The 12,018-nt window shown below is 34.2% G+C and overlaps 2 protein-coding genes across 3 annotated transcripts in view; both read left to right on the forward strand.

Annotated features, from left to right (window-relative positions):
* The window catches only part of LOC144968223 (snake venom 5'-nucleotidase-like), a 43,139-nt gene extending 42,778 nt beyond the window's left edge, over nt 1–361 (forward strand). The window contains exon 13 of the mRNA XM_078906362.1: nt 1–361. This exon is cut by the window's left edge and continues 697 nt beyond it. The gene's annotated coding sequence lies outside the window, so the exon portion shown is untranslated.
* Nucleotides 362–2,866: 2,505 nt separating this feature from the next.
* Nucleotides 2,867–8,881, forward strand: LOC144968224 (adenosine receptor A1-like). 2 transcript variants are annotated; one of them, XM_078906364.1, is made up of 2 exons: nt 2,867–3,191; nt 6,506–8,881. In XM_078906364.1, exon 2 carries the CDS (start codon nt 6,538–6,540, stop codon nt 7,690–7,692), a length of 1,155 nt encoding a protein of 384 aa, XP_078762490.1. In that variant the 5' UTR covers nt 2,867–3,191; nt 6,506–6,537; the 3' UTR covers nt 7,693–8,881. The 2 variants fall into 2 exon arrangements, with proteins under 2 accessions (XP_078762490.1, XP_078762491.1); XM_078906365.1 differs by lacking the exon at nt 2,867–3,191 and adding an exon at nt 3,453–3,791.
* The last annotated feature ends 3,137 nt before the right edge of the window (nt 8,882–12,018 follow it).

The raw sequence follows: 12,018 nt of genomic DNA on the forward strand, positions 1-12,018 counted from the left end.
CATTATTTACCTGTTTCTGTGAAATGTAATATGCACCCTTCATATTTTATACGATATTGATAGTTGTTATAGCAAAGTTCCTTTTAATCGAGAAAATGATTTATTTTTTGCAAAATATTTTTTTGGGGATAAAAACCACCAAAGATCTCAAGGGTGGGGTTGATTGAGTAACAGTTTAAGAAACAAATCTTATTCTTGTCAATGAAGTCATCTATTTAAACTGAAATTCTGTAAGTTACAGTTAAAGCTGAGATTTTGTAAGTTGCAGTAAAAGCTGAAATTGTGTAAGTTAGAATGAACAGTAATTTGTCACTATGAGAAACCATATCCATAGAGCTCAATAAAACATATTATAGAATCATCCCAATTTATGTTTGTGTCTTTAAATTCAGTTTTTAGCATCTCAACCACACCTACATAATTATACCATTTTAAGTTGGTGAGTCACAAATGATACAATGGCAGAGAGCGACGTGCATTTATATGCAAGTCTGATAACTCAGTTCCTTATGGGCTCATTGTTGTAATGGAAATTTAATATGAAAATGAAATAATGTCCATTGCAACAATATTAAACTAGGCCCATAAGTGGGTTCCGATGTCTGACCTGCATATATGCACACGTGGCTAGAGAAGTTTCCACCAAAAGGAAAACTCAAAATTAAACGGTAAATCCATTGCAAATTTTTTATTTTTATAAACGTGAACATTTATATAATTTTATTTCCAATTGATTATCTATAATCCATTTACAAGGCCCCCAAACCAACGATTTGTCCTTATTATAATTTAAAATACATAATAAACACACATTGCAAATATCCTGATCAGCACCAGTTTTGAATGTATTTTTAAACATGTCTTCTTTCAAAGTGATAAAGTGGTAAAAAGTACGAGAATCTGAGAAAGACATGAGCTGAGGAAAGTCTTTAGGGGGAATAATATGTTCCTTCGTGGATATAATAGGAAAAGCTCTCTTGAAACTTTGACTTACAATGTGCCGACTGATCTCTCTCTCTCTCTCTCTCTCTCTCTCTCTCTCTCTCTCTCTCTCTCTCTCTCTCTCTCTCTCTCTCTCTCTCTCTCTCTCTCTCTCTCTCTCTCTCTCTCTCTCTCTCTCTCCGAGGTGCCTGTTAATTCGATCCTGAGTTTGGCTCTGACACCGCGATATATTTTTTTCAGGTACTTCTCCATACCTACATTTCTCATCATTATTGATATAAGTGGCCGCTCCATACTTCTTTTTCTGAATGTTTTTCTGTATGGAAGAAAAAAGATGTAGTTACAAACAATAACTTCAAGTCTCTGATGAAATTTGCTAGTTAAATATTGAACATGACGCCATCAATCTGATGTGGATATTGCACCAAATGAATGCTTAAGTTAATTTAGTTTAGTTTCTTCCTATTCCTGGCTATAGCCTTCTAGCCTGGTATATATATAATGAGAGATCAGGGAATGGCGTTTTTTAGGTCACCTTATTGCCTTATTCGTCTTAAGTGTTTCATTTATCGTATTGTTGACATAGAGGAACCCCGAAACGTCCACATAACCTGCCTTTGTTCATTGAATTGAACCTTCCATTCCATTTGACAATTGCTATTTATTTCTTCGAGCTTCAAGTAGCAACATTACCATTATCTGATAGTTTGATTTAATGTAAAAGTTCTTCTTCATACTAAAACCAAAAAAACGCGTTTTGTCAACGTACGGCTATATAAATTAACCGCACTCTGGGGAAAAACAACACATTTATAAAATCTTGTCTCGAAAATTTGTCCAACAAATATCGATCGATAAAAATTACCCTCGTCTTGTCTTTGTAAATAAGATTGAAGTTTCCATTCCATTGACTACCATTTAAACCATCGGCTTTAAAATAGAGTCTCAAACATGATTTCTTATTGAAGTCCCAAATTTAAGTTATTATGCTAAATTGAGTAATGTAAATGTTGCTGCTCGAAGCTCGAAGAAATAAATAACAATGTGAAATTGAATGCAAGCTTCAATTTAATATATAAAAACAGCTAAAATGGATGTTGCGGGTTTCCCCTTTATCAACAAAATAGGATTACCACTACCACATTAACTCATTCGTCTGTCGTGTTTCATTCATCCTGTTTTGTTGATAAAGGGGAAAACCCGAAACTTCCATTTTTTCTGTTTTCGTATATTAAATTGAAGCTTACATTCAATTTCACATTGTTAATTGTGCTAAATTGAGGGTCTTTTCAGGGCAAAATGTTTTTTTTAAAACGCGTTTCGTCAGAGTAGTGTAGCTAAACTGATGGATTTGAATATGTTATTGTTATTATCATAGCGTCAAACTTGTAATTTATACGAACGATTTATTTCTTAAAGACTTTCGTGATTCTTATTGATACAATCTCACTCACCTCGGGTGATTTATCTAAATGCTTTGAACTAAGAATTATAATTGATTTTTATCTACAATAATCGATGATTGTGTAAAATGGTTTCTGAAAACGTAAATGTAGTACATAATTACAGATAATTTACATTTCAGCAGGTACACAAATTACTTATTCTTCCCATAGGCTATATTGGTTTTTGTACCCAAGAGCAAGTTAGAATATTATTCTATAATAATAATATTATCATAACCTGACACTTGAAAGAAGACGTTCATTTTTTAAAAAATCAATTGTAATTGTAAGTTTGCCGCAAAATGTGACTCGTGACTTATAATTAAAGGGGAAGGGGAACAACTGTGGGGGGGGGGGGGGGGGGGGGGGGGGGGAAGAAAAACTGTATAGCCCGGAGCCATAAAATTTACCGATTTCAAGTTTTGATCTGTAAAGATTATTTACTTCTGCTCCGTGTATTCTGGCCTGTAGTTACATCAATCTGTTGATTTTACGATTGTGTTTCATTTTTGTAGCGATTACTTCAAAGGCAATGTTATTCCCTTAGGGAATAAGGGTTTCTATTCCCTAATGTGCCGTAAGACACATAAAAACGAGCCATGAAAAAAATAAAAATTAATGCCTTTTGCAGTTTTAAAATGCACTGTGTGATAATCAGTAAAATTTATGAGCAAGGCCAATTAACACCTATTTCCACTTGCGTAGCCTACTTATTATTTCACACAGAACATACCGATTTTTGTTTTGATGTGGCATTTTGTAGAGAAGGTTGGCAATCGCGTTGCTACCACCGCTTCTTCCCTGGTTAGTGTATCAAATTTAGAGTTTTGAGTTGCACAAAACTGCAGTTTATTGTGTTTATATTTGTTGGGGAGAGGGGGGGGGGGGGGTTCTACCATTGCTGCAAATTTTCGGGTGCTTTTTTTCAGACTTTCAATATTTCTTTCAATACAAAGTATATAAAAGTACATGGAGGAGAGCTGTTTACGTAATATAAAAATCTGTAAAGCATATACTGGATAAAACAGCTCATCAAAATGAAAAAAATAAAATACCAGTTCATTAAAATGTCTTTCTTGGCGGAGAATAACAAACTTTTGGGAATTTTTGTTTTCTTTACTTTAAAATACTTCAGCCTTCTCTTGTATAAGGCAAAATCCACTAAATGTGCTCAAAGCGTTTTACAATAGATCCCCAGCCAACAGCAACATTGAACAACAATATTGGACAAGCCGTGAAGTGAAGCCTGTAATGCGCTTTTACGTTGTTTTTTGACAGAAATATCGGCAGGTACTCATTTGACACCTGAGTGCGGTAAGAGAAGGTGAGTCAGGAGTCTTCTCTAAGGACTCGACTTTGCGCCCTCCACAAACGGGACTCGAACCAGATCCTACCAGCCCGAATGTGAGTTCCATACTATAACACCACAAAGTCAAACAAAATAAACAAGTAATTGTATTTTTCCCTCTCTTCATTTCTTTGTATTTGGGTTTAACAGGGGGAGATTGACTGCTTACATCCAATAATTTTAGGTTTCCGATTATATATTTTCAAAGATATTAAAAAGCCGCCAAACTACATTTTTTCGTTTCTTTTCTTGCGTTTCCTATAAAAACGGTGATGCATAAGGTAATAAAGCTCATGTTAATAATATTTTAAGAAGAGAGAATCATTACCTTTCTTTTATATACCTATTGTTATTTTTCAAAATGTTGATACTGATATGTTAATGTATATATAGTATGCGCTTGGCTAAGAAGCTCACAACATTGCCATCCGGAAGTATTACGGACCAACACACACAACTCTGTGTAACCTTAAACGTTTATAGTCCGGTTAATACAGTTTAATGAGAATTACTCATAAACGCGGATGGAAAAAAAAAAAAAAAAAAAAAAAAACAATAACAAAGACCAGAGTGACGTAAACTCCATCCTATCTATAAAGTTTGGGACGAAAACCGATATATAATTTTGAAATATTAAAATAACGCCGGTGTCTTGGAGACGAATTGTATTGGGGCAGCGTGGCTCAGCGGTACGGTCTTTGCTTCGTGCCCGAAATGTACCAAGGTCGATCACCTCTGCTGCTCTATGTGGACTTGAGCGGTGTCACCTCGCCAAGCTCAATTACGGCGCTGCACCGCGGCTGACGCATAGGCTATTCCAGTCTTTCCTTGGAATAGACCCTAGATACAAATTTCCCCTATTGGATGAATAAAGGGATTTTTTTAAAATTATTTAATTAAATTTCTATTCGTAGAGTTGGATCATTTTGCCAAATTTTGCCATGAATTGATGATTCAAGTTGTCTTCGAATGCCGCGATTAAAAGTAAAGCCTTCACTTCATGAATTACTTTTTTTAAAATGTTCAGTAAGTGAGACTTTCTCGTTGTTATTTAAAGGAGTTTTTATCAGGTTTTTTACCAGATAATCAACTCAGGTTTGGAAATACCCGTTCAGTTTTCCCAAATAGAGGGGACCCATCGCCTAAAAAAAAATAAATGAATGAATAAAGATAATAATAATAATAATAATAATAATATTAATAATAATAATAATAATAATAATAATAATAATAATAATAATAATAATAATAATAAAAGTAATAATGATAAATAATAAATAATAATAATAATAATAATAATAATAATAATAATAAGAAGAAGAAGAAGAAGAAGAAGAAGAAGAAGAAGAAGAAGAAGAAGAAGAAAGAAAGAAGAAGAAGAAGAATGATAATAATAATAAATAATAATAATAATAATAATAATAATAATAATAATAATAATAATAATAATAATGAATGATGATGATGATGATAATAATAATAATAATAATAATAATAATAATAATAATAACAATAATAATAATAATAACAATAATAATAATAATAATAATAATAATAATAATAATAATAATAAATAAATAAATAAGTAAATAAATAAATGAATAACAAATAAAGAACACAAAAACAACATAAGAACAAACAAACAAACAAACAAAAAGCATTATATAAACTTACCTTAATGCTTCCGCTTTAAAACAATTTAGGTTCCTATTGAAAACACTCATTTTGTGGCGAGAGAATTAAATCGCATCCAATCCGTCCATATCAAAAATGGTTGACATTCCACAACATTCCTTTCGCGTAAGGCCGATTCCCAGCCCTCTTTAATACTTTAAATAACCTTATATGCAGTTGAAGGGAATACTGCAGTTAAAGGTGGGAATACGTGGCCGGGGGAGGAGCGGGGGGGGGGGGGGGGGTCTAATTTGCTACAGTAGAGTAGTAACTCGAATCAAAATCATTGCGGGTAACTAAAAGGGGAGATGGCTCACTTTTAAAAAGCGGGTCAAAGTCTCGTCTCATCATATTATAATATTATGTTTATAACTGTGCCTAACCAATTTGTCAAAAAGTCCAGATCTTGTTGACATTTAAAACCAAACTAAAATAAATATCTCTTAATGTCGCAATCTTGATAGATGTTGGATTCCGAACCATTGCATAATCCCTACAATTAAGTTTCTGATTTCTTAAATTAAAAGCAATAAAAATAAAGAGAAACAAAAGAATTAAGAAATTACACAAATATCCTCGGATTTTATGACTTCCAAGCATATAATACAGTACTCTTGGATTCAAGTAGGCCTACACCAAATTCCAGCACGTTCTTCAATGCGCACCTTAAAGCTAGGTGACCGAATTTTATCTTTAATGTATATGATACGTTGTTTCCTCCCACAAGCATAGGATTTCCTCACTGTCGGATTCTAACACGCTTTTTGCTTCTCTCGAGAGCGTGCTAGAATCTAGCAAGTACTGTATCCGTTTCGAAGTAAATCTTCATCAATTTCATTCTGGCCCTAATCGGACTGAAAAGTGGTTCCACATTATGGCTATTGAGTTGACATCCTTTGAAATCGATATTCAAAGAAGAGTAATAAATGTTGGTTGAATCATGATGTAGCCATTAAAACTCTCTTACGCAGAACAGATTTTTGTAAACTGAACAAACAATGTTGGTCATTAAATGTGTAACATATTCGTGATTTGAAGCATGTCTTCCATTATGATTTATAGTACATTAATAATCATTATTCTTCAATCTTTACAGACAAAAACAGCGTCCTTTGAGACACCCACAAAATGGCAGGCCGTGTACATTTAGAAGTATTCAACGTAACACCAAATTTAACTAAAAGTTTTTCTGGTAGTTCTCACCAAAATCTTAGTCATGAAAACGACACAGTGACCACCCCTGGATTGCAGGCTCCTCCAGTTATCCCAGCCTACATATACCTATTTCTGCATGTCAGTTTCGTCATTCGAGTACTGGTCATTCCAATTTCTTGTCTTGGCCTAGTGACCAACCCCATCAACGTGGCTGTCTTTGCCAAACTCAACGACACCGTCAGCATCAGCCTATTGGCTATGGCAATAGCAGATTTTCTCGTTTGTTTCACAACATTATTCGGAGCGATTGGCGAATTCAAAGAAGTCCAAAAAGCTCTTCTGATCTATTTATCTGTGCATCCTAGAGAAATGACATATTTGTTCTGTGCATTTCCTAATTCACATTTTGGCAGAATAACCCTAACGATATCGGCTTTTATCACACTAGAACGTTGTCTGTGTGTTGCCATGCCCTTAAAAGTAAAGATGATTTTTACGAGTAGACGATGCAAAATAATTATGGTATTTTGCTTTTTGATAAATCTTGCACAAGGCGTCCCGAATTATTACTCTTACATTTTTGAATGGAGGTTTTATCCTCCTCTAAATAAATCAATCCTTGGTTACACCACAAAGGAAGGTTTTAAGGAAAAAATCAAATTCACAGGTCCGTTTGTTCTTTCGTACTTTTATATCAACTTTACAATAATAGTTATTTGTACATTGATTCTTATCGCGGTACTCAACAGAAAAAGAAGTTGGAGGAAGAGTGTCACAACCACAACTACTGCCGCGTCTTCAAAAGATTCAAATCAGGTTTCCTCCAAAGAGATGAAGGTTATCAAAATGATGGTCATGGTTTCGTCATTGTTTATCGTTTGTAATTTACCAACAACTTCTATTTATCTGGCTAATGAAATCGACACAAGTATTAGTATGGAAGGTTCAAAGAGACATCTTTATTTTTTGCTTGGTTATGTTGCTATTTCTATACAAACTATTAACTCATCAGTTAATATATTTATCTATTACTTTTATAGCACAAATTTCAGAGTTATTTTTGACAAGATGTTTGGTATTAAAGGAAAGGAAGAAGTAAATATTTCGGTAGGTACAAAACCAAATTGAATACGGCGTTTCAAGAGCTCCTGAAATGTGAGTGGAGATGTTTCTTACAAAAGGCCAACTTAACTCTGAGGTAAAGTCCTTGAAGATTTTCGTTATGAGGCAAATATCAAAACTTTCCTGCTATTCTAAATGGATTTATTTATAAGGAGAAGAAATGAAGACCGATGCATGACCGTAAGAAATATTAATCTGGCTCATACGTTAGCTATATAAAATGTATTCACCGGACAATGGTACCATGATGTATCAAATAGAAAAACGGATATGGGCAAAACTGTGAACAATCGTCTCAAAACAATATTATGTCGGGATAACATTTGAACATTGAATTTAAAGCAAAAATCACCATAATCATAAAATGTTCACGCCTTGCAGTTCATGAAATAGCACTCATAGATCTACTCTTAATTTAGTAAATGGATCGCACTCAATTTTGATGAATTAGATTTTTAAAATATCTATGTTTTCTTTGTGCATCTTGTACATGTCGATGTAATGCCATTGTGAGACCATGGGTCACAAAAAGATTCAAATCATCTCAAACTTGAGTTTATATTCAATATATTTGGTAAACTATAGGTTAAACAAAATAAGTAACTAATAAAAAAGAATGGTAAGCGATTTTGAACGTAGAGCTAGTCTTTCTGGTCATTTTAATTTACCTCGAAGTTGCAGGAAGTTTTAACTTGTGGATACTTTGGGAGTCGGGAGTGTTTTATCGCTTTGCATGTTGTAAGACTTACAATATTTAATGTGGTTTTATAAACATAACACTTTTAATTTATATATAAGAAACAGAATGCAGAAAAGGAACATGGCAAACAGCACACAGGAAAGGTAATAGCTAGAACTTAATTCCTGCAACACTCCTGGATTTGGATCACGGGCTCAAAAGGTAAAAAGAGAAGCAATTAATGGAAATAACGGCAATACGTAATAGGTCAGATTATTTTTTCTTGGTCACCTTGTCGCTTTATCAGCGATTACGTTTCTAAGTTTAACTTTATTTTGAGGGAAAACAGATAATAACAGAATATCATTAAATCCCTAAGGCTATTAAAACCTAAATAAACAAAGGCTAAAAACAACAACAACAACAACAACAACAACCTCCCCCCCAGAAAAAAAACAAAAAAACAAACAAACAAAAAAACAACAACAAACAAAATAAAAAATAACAAACCAAAAAGACTCGAGCCTTTATATAACGTCATATCTATTAAATGTATTCAAAGCGCTTTATAGAGGGATCACAAGCAAACAACAGCACTTACCATGAAGGTCGAGACATGATGCTCATGAGGCGCTATTACATTTTGTTGCTCGAATGAGACAAAAACTTCACCGGCCTAAGCGATATGACAGAATGTAGATAAAGAGCCTTTTTGCAAGGACTCAACTTTGCATGTCAAAAACGTTACCGACCTGGTACTCTTTTACACCTAAGTGGTATGAGAGAATGTAGGTAAAGAGCATTTTCCAATGACTCAACCCAGCACTGCAGACAGCGAGACTCAACAAAATGGATCAACAGATCCGAAGGTGCCTCACCAAACGACCACATCTTCTTTCAGCGTATCCTGTATTTTTCATTCATATGATACATCTTGTGCATCTCGTTCGAGCATCATTATAATCCAGTTGCCCAGTTCTTTATACCATCCTTTACCTTATCCAATTCGTCTTTGGGTCCCTTTTTCCTCTTTCCCCGCTAATTGTAAGTCCAATACTTTCCTTCCCACGTACTCCCTCTCTCGTCTCTTTACATGTCCGAGCAATTTCAATCTATCGTCCATCTTCCACACGACCACATGCAGCACATAAATCTCTATTTCACGAAGTAACTCCAAAAGTCATGTGATTTGACACGTAGCGACGGTTCGATAGGGAAAGTACGTACTTCAAAGTAGATTCCGTACCGAATCGACACGATGCGTCAAAAATATCTCAAACCATACTATAGAGGGAACAACATTGGCGTCACTCAACTCTTTGTTATTGTTTTTAGACAGCTATTTTAATGATTAGTTTCCACTAAATTCTATAAACATTTAAGCTTACACATAATATGTGGTTTTCTGTGTTGGTGTGTTAATCTGGCTGCCCGGGTGTTTTGATTAGTTTTACCTAAACGTACATCATCAATTGGAGCAGACCAATGAATTACCTTGTTATTGTTCAGAAATTCTGTGTTTATTAATCTATTTATAAAGAGCAATGTCCACTACACGTTCTCAAAGCGATTTACAAGGGATCCCTAGCTAACAACACTTAGTATCTAGCACGAGGTATGACGCCTGTTAGGCGATATTGCAATGTTTACCGACGGAGACAACGCTGTCAACGGCCAGGTACTTTACATCTGTGTACGATGAGAAATCGTGTTGTGTTGATAAACTGGAAACCCTTGTCAACATTATCTATTTTCGTTTATTGAATTGAGCTTTTATTCAATTTCCTATTGTATTATTTATTTCTGGCGCTAAAAATTCGATTTTCAGCGCATTTATCGCCCCAACAAAATACCGCATTGGGACGGTGGGCCAACGATTGTAACCATTCAATGGATTGATACCTGAAGTAACACAGACTATAAGACAATACGATCGAAGACGGGCATTCGATGAGAAGATCATACTATAATAATATATAATAATATATAATAATAAATAATGCAAATAATAATAATATAATCATAAAATATAAAACAAGTAATAATAATAATAATAAAATAAAATATTGATAATAATAGATTAACCAGTAATAAAGAAATATAATATAATAATAATAATAAAAGTAATAATAATAATAAAATAATAAATTAAATATACATCATTTTTTAGCGCTCATGTCCCGTGAAGACAGCTAAGGAGCACATTGAAATAATATTCCAAACTGTCTCCTTCACATATTGCAGTGATGACAAAATTATTCTGCTAGGATCATTCTATAAAAAGAGCAAGAAATCATATTACACCCATATTATTGGCACTTTACTGGCTACCTGTTGAATAAAGACTCAAATTCAATACACATTTGCGTTCTATGATTTAATGTATCAACAATCTGGTCTTTCATATTTATGCAACCTTATTTTATTGTACCCTTCCTCCAGACCTTTAAAGATCTAATGATCATCTCTGATTAACTGTTCCAAAAAAAAAGTCTCCAAAAAGTTTTCTGGTAGGTCTTATTCTCATGCTGACCCTTCTATTTGGGACTCTTCAAATTTCCTAAAGAAAAAGCAATGTAGAAGATACTTTTAAGACAATTATTGAGACTTACTTTGTTAGGAAATTTTTGATAGATTAACCAGTTCCTTATGGATTTTTCGATATGAACGTCTTACATGTTTGGTACCTATGACTTTATGAGCTTGATGTTTTATTGAAAGACAACTGTTTGTATACGAAATAGGCGCAGTATAAATGATTTACATTAACAAATATTACCAATTCCATCGACTTCCTCACTCACACAAACAATGCACACACACATACACACACACTCACACGCGCGCACACACACACACACACACACACACACGTAAGTAATGTGACAACAGAACAATAATAGCATGAGAACATACTCCCAAGATCTCAGAGATATAACATTTAAACAAATGTGTTTTTAAATGCGTTTTAAAAGTTTCCGCAGAATCTTTGATATTAAGATCAGAAGGAAGAAAGTTCCATGCCAATGGGGCAGCGTGGATACAAGACTTATTAGCAGATCGTTTGGAACTTCTTTTTGGGTCATTTAAACAAAAGTTATCAGTGGAATAAGTCTGCGTTTAGGATCATATACACTCATGATGCGAAAAGGAGAGATACGATTGAAAAACAAAATATCAAACATAAAATTGACAATTCCATTTGACTATTGTTAATTTATTTCTTCGAGCTTGAGGCAGCAACATGTGTAGATATATCCCGTGATGAGTAATAGGCACCCGTATTGTATAGGGAATGAGATTAGCGGAAGAGTAGCGTCCCTTGATTGGACGTCACCCATAGTCTGTGACGTCACCGGCGGAAAAGTTATTAGAGAGAGAACGTCATGTTGGTTGTGCGCATGCGTCTCTCGTCCTCACGCCGGTGACGTCACAGACTATGGGTGACGTCCAATCAAGGGTTGCTACTCTTCCGCTAATCTCATTCCCTATAGGCTACATGCAGATAAAAAATAACCAGCAACCTGTCAAATGATCTCAAATGTGATACTGCTAAGAAGTCTTTGGTTTAAGATCTTTCTGACAAGCTGGCGTTCGTCTTCATTTCTCAATGTATGAAGTAAAAGATTTCTGACCAAAATGAAAAACATGTG

The sequence above is a fragment of the Berghia stephanieae genome, chromosome 3 (assembly GCF_034508935.2).
Source record: "Berghia stephanieae isolate SIO BIC M18660-M18661 chromosome 3, UCSD_Bste_1.3, whole genome shotgun sequence".
Taxonomy (NCBI): Eukaryota; Metazoa; Mollusca; class Gastropoda; order Nudibranchia; family Aeolidiidae; genus Berghia; species Berghia stephanieae.

Coding starts and splice junctions, on each gene's coding strand:
- LOC144968224 (XM_078906364.1), top strand. CDS start 6,538: ATGGCAGGCCGTGTACATTTAGAAGTATTCAACGTAACACCAAATTTA.